Consider the following 23977-nt stretch of genomic DNA (forward strand, 5'->3'; position numbering starts at 1 on the left):
TATTCACAACAACTTCCAGGACCTTACCATTAAGTGTATAAGTCCTGCCCTGATTTGCTTTTCCAAAAGACACCTCACATTTATATAAATTAAATTCCATCTGCCACTGCTTGGCCGATCGGCCCATCTGATCAAGGTGCCGTGGTAGTCTGTGGTGACCTTCTTCATTATCCACCATACCACCAATTTTGGTGACATCTGCAAACTTATTAACCAGACCTCCAATGTTCACATGCAAATCATTTATATATATTACGGAAAGCAGTTATACTAGCACAGCATAGAAATGGTACTTGACATGGAACTCTCTGGCCTGGATGATTGAGTACCATAATCCATATTTAATCAATGGGCCTGTCATTTTTTTTTGTATGGGGGAAAAACAAAACTCTGGTGAAAAGAAACAAATATTTATTTTCATCCAATTTAGTTGCCTCATAAAAATAAATCCACACAGATTACGTTGCACAAAATCTATGTTCATTACCATTGGACAAGTAAAACAAAAGAACTGCAGATGTTGTAAATCAGACAGAAAAATAGAAAGTGTTCGAAAAATTCAGCAGGCCTGGCATCATCTTGAGAGAGAAAGCAGAGTTAAAGTTTTGGATCCAGTGTTAGGTTCCAAAGAAGGGTCACTGGACCCAAAACATTAGGTCTACTTTCTCTCTACAGATGCTGCCAGACCTATTGAGTTTGTCCAACAATTTCTGTTTTTGATTCATTTCCGTTAGGCTGAGTTTGCTGACACCAGCGCATGTGCGAAATGCTTCACTTAAGATCACGAGGCCAGAGAGGGATAGGAAGGGGATATTGGGAAACAGAACCCTATTGTCACTCCCCACGGTCCCGTGACTCACCTTGGATCCCTTGACCCCCTCTCCCTATCCTGTGTCCCCACACCTCCAGTCTCCTGGCTCACGTGACCCCATCTCACCACTGAATATTTCGAAACTACACTTCTTTGCGAATGTTGCCCGCAATGCCAGAAGATACGATTTTACTGTTATATGTATTTCTATTGTTTACATAATTTTTAATCATCAAACACTTCCTGGTTAAAATTCTCCAAAGATCTGAACCCTCTGTTGTGACGCAAGGCACGCTGATCTGCAATTCCCTCCACAATGATCAGATACAGTCTCTATGCTCACACGCTCCTAAAAACAGTTGCCAGATTGACCCATCTTGAATCATAGGGTATGTAGTATCTATTCAGGATGACCTGAAAGCATTTATTACAGTAGTTTCTTCATTACACGTCCTTCCTTTGCCATTTATTCCAAATTTCAATAAGTAATATTGAACAGTTGGAAATCCAAATGAATCATTTACTACTCAAGAATTACCGATAGGCCGTGATCCCAGCTTAGCTACATGAAAAAGTTTGGAAAAAATTGCGCTCTTTCTTTAAAAAATTATGAAAGGCTACTCTGGTCACACAAGAAGAAGAAATTAAAGTAAGTTGCTCAATATTGGCCATTTTATCTCCATGTGCAAACTGAAACATACACATACCGTGTTTGCATTATTTGCCATCACAAAGGAAATGTTATTTCTGCACCAATTATTTTCAATGCCTCTAGATAATGAGACCCATCTCATAAAAACAGTTTCCGATCTAAATAGGGAAAATGTTGTTACATTAATTGACTATTCTCTTTCGCATGAAAAATATTATCCTCCAAGTATCAAAAACAAACATACCTTCTTTCAAAGCTTTATCCATGTTGTGTGAAAGGACCACTCTTCTTGTGTGCACAGATTCAGATGAACTGCCCGACAGACGACCCTGAAATTAAATATTTAAGTGTCATGAACTAATTTGTCCACAGGATAGATGCCATTTGATTTAATGTTGTTTCCCTTCTAGAGAAAATAAGCTACAAACTTTTCCACTGCAGTCTGTCAGCTGTTTATATTTCTGGGTGTTAGTTATCTGACATCCTGCTTCCCGTTATCCGACATCCTGCTTCCCGTTATCCATTCCCACCACATCTTCATGACACATAAATCATCTCACAATAATTGAAAAGACTCAATAGGATGGTCTGTGGATCTTTCCACCACCACATCCATGCCAGTATTTTGCTTTAAAGTAACAGACAAATGTTCAAACAAAAGCAATGTTTTTCAAAATATTTCTTTAATGCTCATATGTTTTGATTTCCTGGGTTACTTGCAGGAGTGCCTGGAAATTCATCTTCAAAGCTTGGAAGGTTGGCAATTATAATCTACCACGATGGTCATATCAAATCGCTACAGGCACTTGCGTGTGGGGGGCATGAGGGAGAGGGCAAAAAGAGCAAGTGAGAGAGCCAGAGAGAAAAAGTATTTGGACTCTGAATGATTCTTCCGGGTCCACAGATGCGCCATATTGGACTCCGGACTCCTCTCTCTCTCTCTCTCTCTCTCTCGATGGCGTCGGACATCCTGACATTTTCCAACATATTGTTTTTATTTCTGATTTCTACTATCAGCAATATTTCACTTTCACGACATATGGCTTTATACAATTTAGACAAGACTTATTACATTTCATCTTACTGGTAAGGGTTCTTGAATTTCTTTTGTTTATTGAGTCATACAGCTCGGAAACAGACCGTTCAGTCCAACCAATCTATGCTGAACATTATCATAAACAAAACTAGGCCCACCTGCCTGCTCCTGTCACATATCCCTCCAAACCTTTCCTATTCATGTATATATCCAAATGCCTTTTAAACATTGTAATTGTACCCAATTCCTCAGGAAATTTATTCCACACAGGCAGAGAGACTCAAAAGGCCAAAAGTCCTACACCTGTTCCTATTTCTTCTGTTTCAATGCACATCTGCATGCAAATTACTTTTAGATTATGTGAATAATCACCATTTCTGGTCAATAGAAACCCATGAAGCAATGTATTAGTAATACATGTCGAGGGTGATGGAGAGATCCAAGATTCGATTCCGCAGGAAGTTATACAATACAGTAAAATACCTGTAGAGCACAGGAACAGGCCCTTTGGCCCACAAGCCTGTGCCAATTCCTATCCCTTATTTAGACCCACTAACTTTTTGGCTTTACATTGTTTATATCCCCCATTCCACTTTTGTTATGCTCAGATCCCTCTGTATGCCAATGCCCCTAAAGGTTGTGCCATTTATTATCAAATTCAGATCTGAATTTGACCTTGCAAAATGCATCACCTCGCATTTGTCTGGATTAAGCTCCATCTGCCATTTTGCTAATCTACAATCTGTATCCCACTCTATCTTTTGACAATCCTCTTCACTACCTACAACTTTGCCAATTTTGGTATTATCTACAAACTTAATAATCAGACCACCTACATTTTCCCATGCTGCCCATTCTTAACAAGTCCATTCGCTTCTAAATGTTTCAGTTTCTTCTCCCACAGCTTCCCCATCAGATGTCAGGCTCACTAAGCTATAATTACCTGGATTCTATTTCCCTTTTAAACAAAGAAACAACATCGGCCATTCCCCTGCAGCCTAATCAACTGGTTTTTAAAATATTCCCACACCCCCAAATAGCTGATCCGAATCCACATTCTCCAATTCTTACCTAATTCTGTCATAGTTGGCCTTCTCCCAATTTAACACAACCATCTAAGGTCCGCTCTTGTCCTTATCTATAAATATCTGAAAAGCTTATGGAAGTATGGTCTCTATTCCCAAAATGTTCCCCCACTGAAACTTCACTCATTGGCTGGGCTCAATACCCAATGCCAGGTCTAGTGTGACTCCCTCCCACATTGGACTATCCACATACTGTTTCAAAAAAATCCTCCTGGACACACCTAAAATTGTTCCCAATCCAAACCCACACACTAATGAAGTTTCGGACAATATGGGGGAAGTTAAAATCACCCACTACAATAACACCATTTTCACATCTTCCAGAATCTGGCTACATTTCTTTCTCTATCTCCTGCTGTCAGCTGAGAGCTCTGTAATACAATCTCAGCATTGCAATTGCACTCTCCATATTCATGAGCTCTACCCATAATGCCTTGCAAGATCCCTCTAGGGTGTCCTCCCTCAACACAGCTGTGATATGCTCCCTAACCAGTAATGCAACTCTCCCCACCTCTTTACTTCCTCCTCTGTCTCGTACAAAATAACGATATCCCAGAAAGTCAAGCTGCTAAATCTCTTCCTCTCACAACCATGTCTATATGATAGCAACATCATAATTGCATTCATTTATCCAGGCTCTGAGTTCATTTGTTTTACCCATTGTACTTCCTGCAGTGAAGAAAATACAGTTCTGTTGAACTCAGCAACCTCTCCCTAACTGTTCTTCCTCTTAGCTATATTTGCCTTAGTCTCAAGCTCTTCCCCCATCTCCACACTTCCTGATCTGCTGCTCCCACTCCCCTGCCACACTAGTTTAAACCCTCCCAAATGGCACGATTAAACCCCCCTGTCAGGATATTGATGCCTCTCCAGTTTAGGTGCAAACCTGACTTTCTTATACAGGTCCCACTTTCCCTGAAAGGCATCCCAATGATCCATATATCTGAAGGCCTCCCCTCTATGCCAACTCTTTAGCCACGTGTTCAATTGTATTGTCTCTGTTCCTAGCCTCAGTAATAGGTGGCACAGGGAGTAATTCTGAGATTACTATCCTAGAGGCCTACTTTTTAGTTTACTACCAAACTCCTTGAATTGTCAGTGCAGGACCTTGTCACTCTTCCTACCTATGTCATTTGTGCCAATATGGACAATTCTGTTTACCCACCCATTTCAGGATGCCCTGTACCTGCTCAGAGACATGCATGACCCTGGCACCAGGGAGGCAACATACCACCCTGGATTCACTCTTGCGTGAACAGAAATGCCTATCTGTGCCCCTGACTATAGTTCCACTATGCTTTATCCCTTCCCTCTGTACAGCAGTGCCAGACATGGTTCTCCTGCTCTGGCTGCTGCTGATGTCACCTGATGGGCCATCGCCCTCATCACTATCAAAAACTGAATACTTGTTGACAGAGGTAGTTGCAGGAGACACCCTCTCAGATTACCTGCCCCATCTACAGTCACCCAGATATTTTCCTTGAGTCTACGAAAGTTTAATCGATAAAACCAGACGAGTCATTTCGTTTAAAAAAAAGTCAGTTTTAGCCACATGCTGCAGAAATAAAATTTTCATTATAGAGTTACATAGAATGTCATCAGTCCTTTTATTCTTAATATGAAAGCTAATGGTTCTTGAATTGGTCAAATTGAAAAGGTCAGCACATTATGTGCAGAATTTAACAAAGGAAATCAACCAAAAAATTATAAATTAAGTTACTCGCCCAATAATAAGGAACCGAGAGAATACAAAGGATTAACAAGGACTCAGAATAACAAGGACTTTCAGCACATTTAGATCAGCACTTCAATGCAAACACTAAACATTTATTAATAGTAAAGGAAAGGAATACTTGAAGCTGGAACAGATTTCTTTTTTTAATTCAGAGATATTGGAGCCTGCTACTTTCATTGGCAGCACATTGTGACAATATCACAGCAACAAAACAGCCACAAGAATGTGTCTTCTCCCCTCTTTCTTTCCTTTGATGCGTGACCTGCATTAAGTCAGCTCCCATAAGGTCAGCTGATGACTTATGAAATTAAGGCCATAGCTTTCATGTCATATTCAGTATAACAATCCTGCAAATTTGGTAAGGCTAAGTGCATTTTTTGAATGTCATACCTTGGTGACTGGTCACAATTCAAACTCCGAAATCACGTATGTTGTTGGCTAACAGCATGGAGGACGGAATTTTCTACAGATTTAATTTCAAATTTAGGCTAGCCTTTTCATGTTGCTATCAAATAATGTAATATTTAGGTATGTATGTGCCAAAATATCCAGGGGTGACATTATAAAGGTTTATAAAATTGAGTGGTATAGATAAGGCAAATGGCAGGTGTCTTTTCCCTATGGTAGGGGATTTCAAGACTGGGGGGCATATTTTTAAGGTGAGAGGAGAAAGATTTAAAAAAAGACATAAGGGGCTTCTTTTTTTTGTTTATAAAGTGGTTTGTGTCTGGAATGAACTTTCAGAGGAAGTGGTGAATGCAAGTATAGTTACAATATTTAAAAAGATATTTGGATAAGTACATGAATAAGAAATGTTTGGAGAGATGTGGACCAAGCACAGGCAGATGGACCTAGTTTACTTTGGGATTAAGGTTGGACTGAAGGTTCTGTTTCCATGCTGTATGACTCAACTTACATTTCTATATCACATTTCACAAGCTTAGAGTGTTCCAAAATGCTGAAGGAATAGTTTTAAGATGTAATCATTGTTGTAATGTAGGAAATGCAGCATTTTACACACAATAAGATCATACAAACAGCAATGTGAATTTTTTTAGGTTAAAGTGGTATCATTTGAAGAGTAAACATCAGCTCGGACCCAAGGAACTTCAAAATAAGGGTGAGGAAACTTATGGCCATTTGGGGACACTAAGCTTTCCCTCAGCACTCCACAGCAGTATTAGACAGGACCTTCTACTCTCCATCTCAAGAGTGAAACTTGAACTCACAACTTTCTCGCTGAGCAACTAGTATCTGCTGATAAGGCAACAAAAAGAAAATCACAAGGCAACCAAAACAAAGATTAACCTTTGACAATCAAATCTTGTTTTTTTTTAAATCAAAAGCTAAACTATCCATCAAGAGATATCAGTTATATCCATTCTTATTTATTGAAAGATTGGATGAATGAAACCATTTAGCAAGGAGGGGTAGGCCAGGTGGTAGAGAGACACATACATGAGTAAATTCATGTAAATTTTGCTGACAACACAAAGAACAAAATCAACACAAAGAGCACGAAACCAAAATGCACAAGTCTCTTTAACACCAGAGGTGGTAAATCACAGAGAAATTTAAGATGTATAAACGGATAGAAAATTAATGTTTCTTTATGACTACAGGAATATGTCTATTAAATAAAATTATAGGGCAGTGCCCATCTTACTATCTATATACGTTCCGTAAGTGGCATCTGCTTGTTTCCAAATCAGTTGCGAACAGTGTTCCTTCGTTAAAAAATAGGAAATCATATTTTATACTGAAGTGCAGAGATTGATGAATAAATTGCATCGCGCCTTTTCGAAATTACAGAAAAGCATCCAAGTATCTCAGTTTGGAGGGACGCCTATCTACTTTGAATCTGAATTTATAATAAAGTCAAATTAAATTTATCACAAGACAGGAGCTAACCGCTAATCCCAACTGTGTTACCATGGTTTTAGGTTCAGTACCTACATGGTAACCTTGTCAAAAACTTAATGTAACACCCTTCTGTGCAGCACTTGCTACAAACAAAGCTCAGTCTTTGAATACTGTGGCTCAGTTTATAGGTGATATCTCTGGGCTTTGTGTTTTTCTTGATTTTCATGCTGAGCACTCAGCTTCAGTGAGCACAACAATGAAAGGAAGCATTAATGGTGCAGGGGAAAATGGCACCATGATCAAATAAATTGAGCAAGTCGACTCAGGCCATCTCTCAATCCAATTATGGCACTGCAGTCAGAGAAGCTTGAAAACAGCTTGACTTCCCACACTTTGTCAGATAACAGTTTGTGGCACAGGAAAGGCTGAGGAGGGAGGAATGTGTGGAGGTCATACTAAATTAAATCTTCCTAAATGCAATAATAAAGAAAGCTATAAAGGGTTTATTTTCTTTTGTATCTTCTTAATACAGACCTAATTCTCAGCAGCAATAACCTTTCTCATGACCAAGCCTGGACTGTTATAGATAGTCCTTAAAGTATACAGTGGTTGTGTCTATGCACTGCAGAAGTCACATAAATGAACACCACTGGGCAGCTCCTGCTCAAACTACAAAAATAACCTCTGAGAAAAAGCACCATGCAATACACCTATCATAGGGAGAAATTTGTGGACCTTTTAAGTCTCTGCCCAAGAGATGAAGAGTTGAATCAATACAGCAGGATAACGTCTCACAGTACATCAAAGACAATTATTTCCTTTCAACTGACTGTTGTTATGTAAGCAAATATGGAATCCATTTTAAAAACAAAAGATTCCTACAAACAGCAATAAATGAATCACTAATTCATTTGCGTTTGGTGGTACTGCTCAAGGGAGAAATGCGCCATTAGAAACAGAATGGTCTGCCCTTCTTCGAAAGGTGCCACAGTGTCTTTAGGAAACAATTGAAGTACTTGAAGGCAGGTGCCTTCAACAATATAGCATTCCCTGAGGACAGCACAGATTACATCACCCCTGACAAGGTTGCTGCCATCTGTTCACATCACAGGCTGCAAATCAGCTCCAGGGACACGCAAGACTAGTTAACAAGGTTGAAAAAAATCCACTTGCAGGCAAATGATTTGAAATAAATTAAATTAACATGTGTTCCAACACTGCTCAAACCAAGAAGAATGAAAATGCAAGCTGCAGTAAAATAGCTTTTCTTAGTCATCATGGAGTAATCCCTCCATTTGGATTCTTCTAAACAGCAATGACACCTACTCACGGTGGGTCACCACAAATTATCAATAATTAGAGTCACTGAATAAATATTACCTAAACTAGCTGTGACTGCAAATCAAAAGGTTTGGTCTTGCTATTTTGCAAATGGGTTACCCAAAAAAGACTAGAGGACACCTGGTAATAACCAGTTTGGTGCTAGAAATCAGAGTATTCAGTGAGAGTATAAATCAAAGCAGCAGTTCTCCAGCCAACAAGATTGAAATAGCTGGAAGCTAGAGTTAGACTTGCAGCCCATCAATTCAAACATAGTTAGCCTGCTGGTAACATTTCACCAAAACACAAAAGCAATCAGAAAAGATTTTGTGGATTTCGAAGTTTAATGTGCAACTATTCCAAGTTGAATATGACACAATCTCCAAATTTGAGGAATCAGCAACAAAAAAAAACAAACTGAATGATGGCAGAAACTTCAGATCGTACTGTGCCATCAGTAGCTGTGAGGGGAAAAACAAAACATTTATCAAACCAAACCTCCCAACCAGCCAAGAACAAAAATATTCTAAATAAACTGCCTCCAGTTCATCAGAACGTTATCCAGTTCAGTAAACAGGGAGAAAAAAAAATTAGAAGGTCACCCATTGAGAGCATATATTGTGATATAGAGTCATAGAGATGTACAGCATGGAAACAAACCCTTCGGTCTAACCGGTCCATGCCGACCAGATATCCCAACCCAATCTAGTCCCACCTGCCAGCACTCGGCCCATATCCCTCCAAACCCTTCCTATTCATATACCCATCCAAATGCCTCTTAAATGTTGCAATTGTACCAGCCTCCACCACTTCCTCTGGCAGCTCATTCCATACACATACCACCCTCTGTGTGGAAAAAGTTGCCCTTTAGGTCTCTTTTATATCTTTCCCCTCTCACCCTAAACCTATGCCCTTTAGTTCTGGACTCCCTGACCCCAGGGAAAAGACTTTGCCTATTTATCCTATCCATAATTTTGTAAACCTCTATAAGGTCACCCCTCAGCCTCCAATGCTCCAGGGAAAACAGCCCCAGCCTGATCAGTCTCTCCCTGTAGCTCAGATCCTCCAACCCTGGCAACATCCTTGTAAATCTTTTCTGAACCCTTTCAAGGTTCACAACATCTTTCCGATAGGAAGGAGACCAGAATTGCACACAGTATTCCAACAGTGGTCTAACCAATGTCCTGTATAGCCGCAACATGACCTCCCAACTCCTGTACTCAATACTCTGACCAATAAAGGAAAGCATATCAAACGTCTTCTTCACTATCCAATCTACATGCGACTCCACTTTCCAGGAGCTATGAACCTGCACTCCAAGGTCTCTTTGTTCAGCAACACTCCCTAGGACCTTACCATTAAGTGTATAAGTCCTGCTAAGATTTGCTTTCCCAAAATGCAGCATCTCGCATTTATCTGAATTAAACTCCATCTGCCACTTCTCAGCCCATTGGCCCATCTGGTCCAGATCCCGTTGTAATCGGAGGTAACCCTCTTTGCTGTCTACGATGCCGCCAATTTTGGTGTCATCTGCAAACTTACTAACTGTACCTCTTATGCTTGCATCCAAATCATTTATGGAAATGACAAAAAGTAGAGGGCCCAGCACCGATCCTTGTGGTACTCCATTGGTCACAGGCCTCCAGTCTGAAAAACAATCCTCCACCACCACCCTCCGTCTTCTACCTTTGAGCCAGTTCTGTATCCAAATGGCTACTTCACCCTGTATTCCCTGAGATCTAACCTTGCCAATCAGTCTCCCATGGGGAACCTTGTCAAACGCCTTACTGAAGTCCATATAGATCACATCCACTGCTCTGCCCTCATCAATCTTCTTTGTTACTTCTTCAAAAAACTCAATCAAGTGAAATATTCATTTAGTATCACCCCCATTTTCTGTGGATACACACAAAGGCTGCCTTGCTGATCTTTGAGGGGCCCTATTCTTACCCTAGTTACCCTTTTGTCCTTAATATATTTGTAAAAACCCTTTGGATTCTCATTAATTCTATTTGCCAAAGCTATGTCCCCTTTTTGCCCTCCTGATTTCCCTCTTAAGTATACTCCTACTTCCTTTATACTCTAAGGATTCACTCGATCTATCCTGTCTATACCTGACATATGCTTCCTTCTTTTTCTTAACCAAACCCTCAATTTCTTTCGTCATCTAGCATTCCCTATACCTACCAGCCTTCCCTTTCACCCTGACAGGAATATACTTTCTCTGGATTCTCGTTATCTCATTTTTGAAGGCTTCCCATTTTCCAGCCATCCCTTTACCTGTGAACATCTGCCTCTTATCAGCTTTCGAAAGTTCTTGCCTAAAACCATCAAAATTGGTCTTTCTCCAATTTAGAACTTCAACTTTTAGATCTGGTCTATCCTTTTCCATCACTATTTTAAAAACGAATAGAATTATGGTCGCTGGCCCCAAAGTGCTCCCCCACTGACACCTCAGTCACCTGCCCTGCCTTATTTCCCAAGAGTAGGTCAAGTTTTGCACCTTCTCTAGTAGGTACATCCACATACTGAATCCGAAACTAGAGCATTCCTATGAAACAGTTTGTAAGCCAAAATGGCGTAAAGTGAAAAAGCAACTACCATTAGTTTATATGGGAAAATTTTGCGTGTTCCCAAATGTAAAACATAATCCACTAAATCACTCCAAATAACACATAAAACCGGATCTAACACTAAAGAGCAGCAGTTGGGGTGTTGGGAGGTACAGGAGACTGAGGCGGAGGAGAGAGAGGAAGAGGGTCATCTTTTAACAGCTCAACATCATCTAAATTCATCAGAACAGGCAGGTCACTAACATTTACAGTTTCTTCTATGCCTGCCTGCTTCGATGTTGAATATAGGTTTGTCGACGACTGAGGGAAGCCTTGAAATACGACAGTGTGCTTGACTGCGTAGCCTCGCGCATTTTTCTATGATACAGTTCCTTTTAGGCACTCAAAATGTCCTGCAAACCTGCCCTAAACCTACGTGCCCTTTCAAAATTAAAGTCATGCTTTTCATTAATCATTGCAGCACTGTCAATCATAGCAAAAATCTCAGCAAGTGCTTCACGTTCAGTTCCTGGATGACTACACTTTTAGGCAGTTCGCTATTGCATGCGGTTTCAAGTCGTATCCTTTCCTCTTTCAATTGCATCAGCTGGTTATCTGCCATGGGATGCCAAAACCTCTTCAACATCATCTTCACAAACTTAGCCTCATTAGCCAAAGTCACTATTGCTGTATTTATTGTTTCTGGTTCTCAGCCTTTAAAATTGTTCATTACTTCGGGACACAGTTTTTCTCCAAACGCCATTTCTCATCAAGACTGCTAGCCTATCAAGAGCATCTCCAAGCTTGGTGATTGCCAATTTTATATTGTACTGTTTCCAGATCTCTCGCAAAGATGCTTCAGAGTTGCCCAATATGTCAATGGTGCTTACAATAAAACGCATCACATTTTGCATATAGTTAGCCTTAATTGTGGCTATTAGGCCTTGGTCACCCGCTGCAGCAACGACGTTGTATTCAGCAGTAAGAACACAACACTAATGTCACCGCCATACTCGGCGATGCCAAGTGGACGAGCAGCACAGTTATCGACAATCACAAGTCAGCTATTATTGGTGTTATTTTCTCTACAGTATTTTTCAACAAAAAGGATTCAAGAATCCACTCAGGAAGTCATAAAAAAAAATCACTTGGGTATTCCAACCACTGGGATGTGAACGAAACACAACAGGAAGTGTATTCTTTAAGTGCTCTCTGAGTTTCTGAATGGTACATTAGTTGAGGCCTAAAGACAGCATCACCAGTGATGTTAATAATAGGCATTAGGGTAAACCTGTCCTTTGATGCCTTGTGACCCTTAGCCTGCTTTTCTCCTATCGAAATAAATGTCTTGCTCAGCAATTCTTTTCCAATAAACTCCAGTTTTGTCACAGTTAAAAACTTGCTTATACAAATAACCACCCTCTGTAATTATTCTCTTCAATTCTTCTGGGAACTTTGACAGCTTCAGTAACAGCCCAAGCACACTCTCCAGTAGCCTTTAACCTAGGAAGCCGCCCTCACCTCAAAAACCGATCAAACCACCCACGATTACTTTTAAACTCCACTTTCGCAACACTTTCATCATCATCAGTTTCAGCTTATAAAAAAGACTGACTGATTTCTCCTTAAATTTAAGGTAACTTAACAGAACACCACTTTTTGTATACCTATCAATTCAATCAAGCAATAGACTTTCCATTTTATCCATTACAGGATGCCGACTAAAAGAGACCACTCTGCTACAAGCAGAACCAATAGTAAATTCAGCAGCTTTCAAGATTCTTTCTCTCTGCGTGTAAATAGTACAAATTGTGGAAGCAGGGAAGTTCAATGCACGCACATCTTTATTACGTTAATCTCGATCGAAACGCTTAATTATATCCAGTTTTACGCTAAGTGTAACAGCCTTATGAGCTGCCTCGGGCTTTTCTGATATCTTCAGAACGGACGCACAAAATAAATAGAGACAAAGCACGGATGCTCATAGACATGGTTCAAAGTTATGGCAGCTTAAACTGAGTGTAGTTTCCAGGGAAGGTGCTTAGTGGTGCCATTCTCGCTGTGCACATTTATTTGTAAAAGCGAAATCCTCTTTTGGCTAGCAAAAAGAGGTACTAAAGTACATCCTTTGTAAAAGCAAATTGGCATTAAGCAAACGTGCAAAACGTTGGGGATAACCTGTATAGTATTTGCAATAATTTGAAAAAAAAATGAAGTATACTAGTGCCTAGAACTACCACATGCTTATGTAGATTAGGAAAAACTTGTACCCACATATTTGCATACAAACCAATAAATAATTTGTCTATCATCACAATCATGGCACTTATGACATTAGTTTGTTTTTTTTAAAATCAACATTTTGGAACTCATCCCACTTTATTTTTCTTGTACTTGACCCAAGAGCAAATCACAACTACAGATTTTTTAATCAAACTTGTGGAAAAATACCTTAACATATTTTAATACAAAAGAAAAATGTTTATAAATTGCTATCTCAAAAAATGTGCTGAACAAATTCCTTTAATAGCATTTAATGCAATTTGTTTACTATTGACAAGAGAACTAACTTATCTGCAGCAGTCTTTTTCAGATAATACAAGAACATTTATATAGCTCCTACAGCACGATGAAAATGTGGATGCTGAGACGGACATGTGGAACAACAAGGACGGATAAAATCAGGAACAAATATATTGGGGCTCAGTGAAGTCTGTGGAAGCATCCACTACAGTAACTATCAAGAAATTGAAATAGTCAATTCTTTTATAACACAATGGTTGCATGCTTGTGCAATCCTGTGTTATAGAAAAATCACGCTTCAGAAACAGCGCTTAAAAGTGTTGGAGCTGTAAATGCATTACTGCCAACACACAGTTTAAAAGTTCGCGCTGTAGAAATAGCATCCCAAATTAGTCAATCACGTTACCACGAATTCACTTTAACGAAACGTGCATTATGACACAACGATTTCTATGGCCATTTGTTATGGAATGAGCCAAGTGATGGAAATGGGATTGCCAGGAAGGAAAGGAAAAGAATAAACTTAAAATCAGATGGAAGACTGTGGTGACAAGAATACAGCAGATTAAAAGATTTAGTGATTGACAGGAGGAAATGGTAGAGGAGGGAGCATTATGTTGACTGTGTAAAAATGAGGGACCTGACAAGCACAGAAGCAAAGTGAAAATCTTCACGATGTTTCTCCAGAGCCTTATCAAACAAAAGTTGACTTCATAATTTCCTGTAGCTAAGTATGTGCCATTTCAACTAGCTGAGCAGATAACCCATGGTTGGAATGAACTGGGGACTTTCCCTACACAAAATATGAAGGACTTCACAACACTGGATATATCTACAAAAATGGACTGCAGTGGTTCAAGAAGTCAGCTCACCACCACCTTCCCAAGGGTAATTTGGGATGGGCAACAAATATTGGCTCAGCCAGAGAAGGCCACATCCCTTCAATGAATTTTTTTTTAAAGTTGTCAAAAGCCATCAACTCCTTTTGGTTGTTTTGATTTGGTTGTATCCCCAGTTACATTAACATAAATAACATGCTAACAAACATTTATTTTTTTAAGTTATAAAATTAAACTTTAAGTGTGCAAATAGAAGTTAAAAAGCCTTTGACAAAGTTCTGAAGAAGTGTCACTGGACTCAAAATGTTAATACTGATTTCTCTGCACAGATGCTGCCAGACCTGCTGAGCCTCCCCAGAAATTTCTGTTCTATTTATTTAAAATCCTTTGGTGTCACTATGACTTAACAGTGCATACTTCAGTTCCAGATTTTACTACTTTTTCCATCTTTCAGTTTACATGAGCTCTTGCATTGGAACACTTAAAACAAATTTTTTAAAACAAGATATTGGTTTTAGGCCAGAGCAATTTTCTAAATTCCTTAGGGACTTGTTTCTTTAAAAAAAAATTCACTTATTAATTTGAGTTAAGGCATTAACTTAAACTGAAAAACACCAAGGCAATACTAACAGCATTAGAAGGAATTAGTTCAAATTAACACCAATAGAAACAAACAATACTCACAACTGTCCTGCTTTACAAAGGCTTTGGTATTCGACCCCAAGGGTCAGTGCAAAGTGTGCTTTTACGTTTGGCATACATGTGGAGTGGAAAACAAGGACCGGGAGTTATACAATGAACTTCCAGATCTGCAGCAGATAGCTCTCTACTCAGCAATGAAATTATAAAGAAAAAGACAGTGATGGAAGTAAATAAATAGTATAAAACAGGAAATAAAAAAGAAAAACTGCATGAATTCGATACAGGACAAGAACTCTATACAAATGGTGCCAGTGGAAAAAGTAAGAATGGCCAAACACTTTTTTTTTCCCCCCACAGGGAGGCAGAAAGAACGAGAGAAAATAATCAATACTACATTTGTGCAAGGCAATCATTTGGTCACAGTTGGTTTACATTTTAGGAAGCCATTTCAGTAACAAAGCACAGAGTTCCATCAAGCTGATGGCAAGTTTGGAAAATTTAGTAAAACTAAGAACTGTGTCATTGAACTCTACTTCGACTATTTCTTTCCACAGATACTGCCAGACCTGCTGAGTTTTCAGCAAATTCCTGCAGAAATGGACTCACTTCAGAGGACTCAACTGTTTACAATTTATACAAACGACTTTGATGAAGGCACATCTGGTACAGTTACTAAATTTGCTGATGACACATAGTTAGGAAAGTAAGTGGTGAAGAGAGCATATAGAGACTCAACGTTTGCAAGGCAACAGTGAGGTCTGCAAATGCTGGAGATCAGAGTTGGGAATGTGTTCCTGGAAAAGCACAGGTCAGGCAGCACCCAAAGAGCAGGAGAATCGACATTTCGGACCAGAAGCCTTCATTAGGAATGAGGCTGGGAGCCCTGGGGGGAGTGGAGAGATAAATGGGAGGGGTGTGGGGCTGGGGAGAAGGTAGCTGAGAGTGCAATAGGTGGATGGACATGGGGATAAAGGTGATAGGTCGGAGAGGAGGATGGAGCAGATAGGTGGGAAGGAAGATTGACAGGTGGGACAGGTCACAAGGGCAGTGCTGAGCTAGAAGGTTGGAACTGGGGTAAGGTGGGGGAAGGGGAATGAGGAAACTGGTGAAGTCCACATTGATGCCCTGGGGTTGAAGGGTCCCAAGGCAGAAGGTAAGGAGTTCTTCCTCCAGGCGTCGGGTGGTGAGGGAGTGGCCCAGGATCTGCATGTCCTCGGCAGAGTGGGAGGAGGGAGTTGAAATGTTCCTCAGCAGAATGTGTTGGAGTACAATTCTGCTGCAGATGACCCTCCGATTTCTAGACAGGAGTTGCTCTATTTGTTCAAAGTCTTTCCCATTTAGCACTATGATAGTACCACACCAAACAACAATGCAAGGTATTTTTGATGTTATGGCATGACTTCATCTCCACAAGAACCGTGCAGTGATCTCCCTTACTGATATCAGCACATGCAGGCTGACAAGGATCAGGTCAAGTACAGTCTTCCATCACTACCTGTCACAGACCCCGTTGTGCATCACTGTCCTTTAGGATTTGATCAGCTCAAATCACTAGTCATCCTGCCAAGCCACTCTATGGTGGATACTGAAAATCCCCACTCAGTACATTCTGCACCCTTAGTATCCTCAAATGCTTCCTACAAATATTATTCAACATCCGAAGGAGAATAGCATGTGATAATCATCATAAGATTTCTGGGCAGCATGGTGGCTCAGTGGTTAGTACTGATGCCCCTCAGCACCAGGGACCCAGGTTTGATCCCAGCCTCGGGCAGCTGTCTGCCTGTGTGTAGTCTGCACATTCTCCCCATGTCTGCACAGGTTTCCTCCACGTGGTCTGGCTTCCTCCTACAATCCAAAGATGTGCAGGTGAGGTGAATTGGCCATGCTGAATGCCTATATTGTAGATTATTAAGTCAGGAGTAAATATAGGTTAGGGGAATGGGTTGCTCTCCGGAGGGTCAGTGTGGACTTGGGCCGAGGGGCCTGTTTCCACACCATAGGGATTCTAATTCTAATTTCCTTGCCCATGTTTGGCCTGGTACCATGAGATTCATGGCGTCTGGAGTCAATGTTGAGCACACCCAGGACATCAGGGCTGCATACCACAGTGCCAGCACTGCTGCCAGGTGTGTCCTGTTGGTGATGGTGGTGCCTGGATGAAAGGTCTGTAGGCTATGACGATGAGTATGATTATATCAGGCTGTCGCTTAACTAGTCGGAGATACCCCTTCCAATTTTGGCGCAAGTGGTGTCAGTAAGGAGCACTTTAAATTGACAGAGAGGTGTTTGCCTTGGCTTTTTAGGGCTTAGATCAATGAGCGCTCCATGCAGTTTCTTTTTTTTTTAAAAAACATTCTAGCAATTGTTACAACTGAGTAACTTACTCAGCTATTTCAAAAGGCAAATCAGATTCAACCACATTCTGGTGTGTCTGGTCTCAGATGGCAATTTACTTTCCTAAAAGGATATTAGGTGAACCAAATGGGTTTTTCTGACAATCAATGATTTCATGGTCAACATTAAACTTTTAATTCCAGATTTTATTCAAGTTCTAACACCTGCCATGGTGGGATTTGAACCCAAGTACCCAGAACAATACTTGTATCTCTGGATTAATAGCCTCGCGATAGTAGGCCATCACCCTCACACTAGAAAATAGCAAGAGATCACCAAATAATCCAAAATATTTCCTACTACCAAAACACATAAGTAGCTGCTTTCTTCTTTAATATTTTTCATTTAGTTCCAAATTTATAAAATTCCACTGTTTATGACAGCAACCTATTTGCAGCTTCTGCTAATACTGATTAAACAAATTACTGTGAAAGAATAGACCACACTCCATCAATTTCCACAAATGAATTTTAAAAATTGAAACATGATACAACACACACACTAGCTTCAACATTTCTGGGAATGATTTGGATTCATTTGCAATGGAGACTATTACTGGCACATAATCATTCATCAGTTTAACATTCTTCAGAGTCAAGGAAGCAAAGATGATCACAGGAATAAATGATTTATCTCAGTTTTGCTGTTGGTGTATTAGCACTGATTTCGTAAAAGCTGGAAATTAATGGCTACATGTTCACTTTGACATAAATGCATTCCTCCTTCAACAGCATCTACTGTTCAATTTAGGGGAGAACTTATTCAAGCCTCCAGGGTAACAGCCCAAATTTCTTAGCAGTTGCCCATTTTTAGGTGGGAGCTGTACATGATGTGCTCTCACTAGTGCTGTGTTTACACAGGATGCGATTTCTTGCCCCTATCTGCAAATGTTAAGTGATCTCCAATTGATTTCACCACACCACTGGAGATAGCAAAGTGGGTCTAAAAAGCTACCTACACGGTATTGTGCTTTGCAAATTCCAACAACAAATCCAATTATTTTGGGAATTATTGAACTAGTGTTGTAAGAACACATTCCCTCCAGCATTCATATAATGGGAGGGGGAACCTGATGATCTTTGTACTTTGGATTAAACCCCAAATATTTTACTGTAAATGATAATTATGTAGGTTTATTCCAGAATTACACATGTTACAAGATTATCTAAACCATGTAGGTTGATAGTGCAAGTGTCCAGTACAAAAGGTATTATTTACACATGTCTGAAGGTGGTTAACTATTAGCTCTGATTTGCAACATATTTCAGTAAGCAAGGTGAAATGTTCCCTTCAATTGCTAAATGGGGAACAAGGTGTTGGCCTCCTGAAGGAACCGCCCTCATTATAGGAGGCTTTGTACCTATTCCTACTACCACCACCACCTACTACAGAGAGCTTTACACTGCCAGCCTAGAAAGGGGGTGAGCTGGCCTAAGAATTTGCAGTCCTTTGCAAGCCTCTTTCCTAATGTTTTATCTACTTATATAATAACTGGGTGTTTTTTTTTCCCCCCAAAGAAAAACTCTTTCTAGCACTTTCAAACGAAGGCTGTGAGGACAATGTCAGATTAGATATTAAAAATGGGAAATTTCAGATTTCCACAATTAGCCATGAAGGGTAAATTCAAATCACTGCATTATTTCAGAGATGATCCGTCCTGTTCAAAGAGCTTAAAGTCACAGTCCACCACTGAACTTGGGAGGAGGTGACGCTACTTTAAAAATGAAATATTGCCAATTCAACAGCCCACAATATTTTCTCTTATGGGTCATACATTTGAATTCAGGTCATACTTATGGTACAAATGTTTTAATTCCACAAACCCTAAGGCATAGTGAATCAGTTTCATATAGTTCTTTGTGGGCACAAGTTCTCTGTGCAAAACCACCATTTGTCACAAATGATCAATTCTCACTCAGAAGAATGCTGCATAGAAATGGGAAAAAATTACAAAGCTACACTTGAAGAACGTGACAGAGCAAGTTCCCTACAACTGGTCATGATATACCTCACCAGAGGCATCTTAATGAGAGTATTAGGCTCACAAAACAAGGTGCCAGTGCTAAAACTGGACGAGAAATGAAAGTTTATAAACAATTGTTGGTGGGGAAGGTCAGTGATGTGCATGGGTGTGTCTGAGAAATGAAGGAGAGAAGACAGAATTTTACATACTAGGTTATGAATTAATGGTGTTCAGTTTGCTATAGTAAACATTTTGCTGAAACATATCAATACTCCTTCACTGCATTCTTTTTATACTGTTAAACCTCAATGGTAAAATTTGAAGATAGCCATTTGCTAGCAATGTCGAAGCCATCTTCCAGAGTGAAATATTAGCAATGTGCAGTGAATCAACATGGCTAAGTGGTTACACAGCCTACCAATAATATCTATTCAGATTAGGATTAGGATTACACTAGCATCAATTGAGAGCTGAAAACCCAAACGACCTTACTTATCTTCCATAAGAAAAATGGCATATTTGTTTTTGGTTCTAATCCGCTACCAAGCTACTCACTCAAACTGAATCAGACAATGTATATAACATTGGTATTCCACCCTTAGAAATTCTTTGAAACCCCTTGACAGAAACAACATACTATAATTTTTGCAAAACTACCAATCTCCCCATTTCTTCTGTTGAAGAGGCTATATAATCGTTTACTCTCAAGCCATGAATTTACAAATCTCCTGTTCAGCTGCCTGCCAAATTCTTGCCTGTACAAGCTCAGATTTGTCCAAAGCTCTTCCTTTACATAACACAGAATCAGAGTCCTACAGCATATACAGGTTGTTCTGCTATAACACGATAGTTGTGTCCCTCTGCAAAGGTTGCGCTAAGGAAAACCATGTTTAAATTTTTATTTTAAATCGCACTGCACAAGATCACTAATAGAAAATCACTATACCCGTTCAGTAGAAAGTTCACATTATACAAACATCAAATTATAGCCACTTCGCACTGACGAACTGCGCATCATTGCGGAATGACCTGTAAACAGACCCTTCAGTTCAACTCGGCCATTCCAACCATTTATCTTAAAACTGATCTAGTTCCATTTGACAGCACTTAACCCACTTCCCTCTAAACCTTTCCTATTCATATACACTTCCAGATGTCTTTTAAATTCTGTAATTGTACCAGCCTCAATCACTTCCTCCATCAGCTCGTTCCACACCCTCACTTGCATGAAAAAGTTGCCCCTCAGGTCACTTAACTCCCTTTCATCTTAAACCTTCGACCCCTAGTTTTGACTCCCCTACCCTGGGGAAACGACCTTGGCTATTCACCCTATCCACGCCCCTCACGATTTTATAAACCTCTATAATATCATGCCCCCAGCCTCTGAAGCTCCAGGGGAAAAAAAAAGCCTCAGCCTATTCTATAGCTCAAACCCTCCAAACCTGGCAACATCTTTGTAAATCTTTTCTGAACCCTTTCAAGTTTAACATCATCTTTCCTGTAGGAGAGAGACCAGATTGGTTAAGCCACTTTTGGAATATTGTGGTCAATGTCCTGTGCAGCCGCAACATGACTTCCCAACTCCTTATAATCAATACACTGACCAATGAAAGCAAGCAAGTCAAACGCCTTCTTGACCATCCTGTGTGCCTCAGGCTCCATTTTCAAGGCACCTGCACCCCTAGGTCTCCTTGTTTGTCAACATTCCCTAAGGGCCTACTACTAACTGTAGAAGTCTGTTTTGATTTGTTTTTTCCGAAGTGCAGCACCTCACATTCATCTAAATTAAACTCCATATGCCACTCCTCAGCCCACTGGCCCATCTGATTAAGCTCCTGTTGTACTCGAGATAATCTTCTTCACTGTCCACTATACCACCTATTTTGGTATCATCCGCAAACTTACTAACCATGCCTCCTATATTCACATCAAAATCATTTATATAAATGACAAAAAACAGTGGATGCAGCACCAATCCTTGGGCATTCAGTCCAAAACCCTCTATCATCACCATCTGTCTTCTACCTTCAAGCTAATTTTGTATCCAATTGGTTAACTCTCTCTATCCCATGTGATGTAACTTTCTAACCTGTCTACCATATGGAACTTGTCAAACGCTTTGCTAAAGTCCATATATATGACATCTGACACTGCTTTCACTCTGGTTTGTCCCATCTTCAAAAAATCTAACCAGCACTCTTGAAAAAACAATGTTGCGTCTGCCACTCAGTGTGTTTTGAACTTTATATTCAGCAAAGAATTGACAATCACCTCTTAATAATAAATTATCTTTATCTGTTTCAACATAATTAGTACTATAATAACAAATACACTACATACTGACGATTATTGCTATAAATCTCATTACCTATCTGGTACTTTAGCTTAACTTTGAATGATCAAACTCGACTCGCCAACTTTAAGGGCATTTATATGGTCATTGGATAGGCATATGGACAAGTATGGAATAGTGTAAGTTAGACGGGCTGCAGATTGTTGCGCTGAGCTGTGAAACCATTGAGAGTCGAAGGGCCCTTACTGTGCTTTAATGTTCTGTATTCTAATTAGTGAGACACGATTGCCCATGCATAAAGTCACCCCTACCCCTACTGCCTACTCCTAATCAGTACTTGCCTTTCCAATTGCATGTAAAATTCTGTCTCTCAGAATCCCCTCCAAAAACTTTCCCACCACTGACATCAGATCACCGGTCTATAATTCCCTGCCGTTTCCTTACAGCATTCCTTAAATAATGGCACCACATTGGCCAACCTCCAGCCTTCTGGCATCTCACCAGTGGCTGTCAATGGTACAAATATCTCAACAAGGGGCCCAACAATCTCTTCCATAGCTTCTCACAAAGCTCTGGATTACACTTGAGCAGGTCCCATGAAGGTAAGAAGTTTGATTTAAAAGCGCGTACCTCCAAGGCTTCGACCTCAGTGCTACAGCGGGCACACAGAGAGGGGAGCCGGAAGGTAAGCGGAGACCAGTTTAAATTAACGTTTTTCTTTTCGGAGTCTGTTTTTTTTCCAATTAGGAGCGGGAACACGGAAGTCGTCAACAGAGGCTTCTGAGAAGGTAAGAAGTTTGAGTGGAGAAGGAACCCGTGACACTACACGTGTAGTGTCTCCCACCCTCCCTCCTCCTCTAACCTAAAAAAAAGGACTCAGTCGGCTGAACAGGTAAACTACTTAGTGTTCTTGTTTTGGAGACTAAGTGTAGAGTTATGGCAGCGCAGGCAGTGGAATGTTCCTCCTGCAGGATGTTTGAGGTAGGGGGTGACCAGCGATGCTCCTGCCGACTTCACCTGCAGGAAGTGCAGCCAGCTCCAGCTCCTCACAGACCGCGTTAGGGAACTAGAGCTGGAGTTGGATGAACTGAGGATTATTCGAGACACAGAGGGTGATAGATAGAAGCTACAGGGACATAGTTACACCAAAGAACAGAGGTAGCTGGGTAACAGTTAGAGGTGGGAAGGGGAGGAAGCAAGCAGTGCAGGGATCCCCTGTGGGTCGTTCCCCTCAACAATAAGTATACTGCTTTGGATACTGTTTGGGGGGGGGGGGGGGGGGGGGGGAGAGATGACGGACAGCCGAGCAGGGGTAAGCTGCAGTGACCGGGTCTCTGGCACGATGTCCGCTCTGAGGCCCAGAAGGGAAAGGGGGAGAGGAGGAGGGCGCTAGTTATAAGAGACTCTATAGTTAGAGGGACAGACAGGTGGTTCTGTGGACATGGGCGAGACTCTCGGATGGTTTGTTGCTTCCCGGGTGCCAGGGTCCGAGATGTCGCAGACCGTGTCTTCAGAATCATTAAGGGGGAGGGTGTGCAGCCAGAAGTCGTGGTGCACATTGGCACCAACGACATAGGTAGGAAGAGGGGTGGGGAGGTCATTCAGGAGCTCGGAGTTAGGCTGGAAGCTAAAAGCTAGGACGGACAGAGTCATCATCTCTGGGTTGTTGCCGGTGCCACGTGACAGTGAGGCAAGGAATAGGGAGAGAGTGCAGTTGAACACGTGGCTGCAAGGATGGTGTAGGAGGGAGGGCTTCAGGTATTTGGACAATTGGACTGCATTCTGGGGAGGGTGGGACCTGTACAAGCAGGAAGGGTTGCACCTGAACCAGAAGGGCACCAATATCCTGGGAGGTAGGTTTGCTAGCAATCTTCGGGGGGGTTTAAACTAATTTGGCAGGGGGATGGGATCCGGACCTGCAGTTCAGCAAGTAGGTTAGCTGTTTTTCAGGATGTCCAAGAATGTAGGGAGGCTGTGGAGAAGATAGCACTGACAGGGAATACTTGCAGACACAGAGATGGGCTCAAGTGTGTATACTTCAACGCAAGGAGTATCAGAAATAAGGTGGGTGAACTTAAGGCATGGATCGGTACTTGGGACTACAATGTTGTGGCCATCACGGAAACGTGGATAGAAGAGGGACAGGAATGGTTGTTGGACGTTCCTGGTTACAGATGTTTCAGTAAGATTGGGGGGGGGGGGGGGTAAAAATGGAGGGGGTGGCGTTGCTAATTAGAAATGGTACAACGGCTGCAGAAAGGCAGTT

At 40.9% G+C, this 23977-nt stretch overlaps 1 protein-coding gene across 2 annotated transcripts in view; it reads right to left on the reverse strand.

The window, feature by feature from the left end:
- snx25 (sorting nexin 25) overlaps positions 1-23977 on the reverse strand; it is a 230848-nt gene that overhangs the window by 199104 nt on the left and 7767 nt on the right. For both annotated transcript variants that reach the window (XM_043705938.2, XM_043705929.2), the window contains exon 3: positions 1708-1792. In XM_043705938.2, coding sequence (XP_043561873.1) covers positions 1708-1792 — 85 coding nt within the window. The remainder of the gene's footprint in view (positions 1-1707; positions 1793-23977) is intronic.

Source organism: Chiloscyllium plagiosum, unplaced genomic scaffold, assembly GCF_037043375.1.
Source record: "Chiloscyllium plagiosum isolate Xiang-an unplaced genomic scaffold, Cpla_swu_hap1 HiC_scaffold_2, whole genome shotgun sequence".
NCBI classification, from domain to species: domain Eukaryota; kingdom Metazoa; phylum Chordata; class Chondrichthyes; order Orectolobiformes; family Hemiscylliidae; genus Chiloscyllium; species Chiloscyllium plagiosum.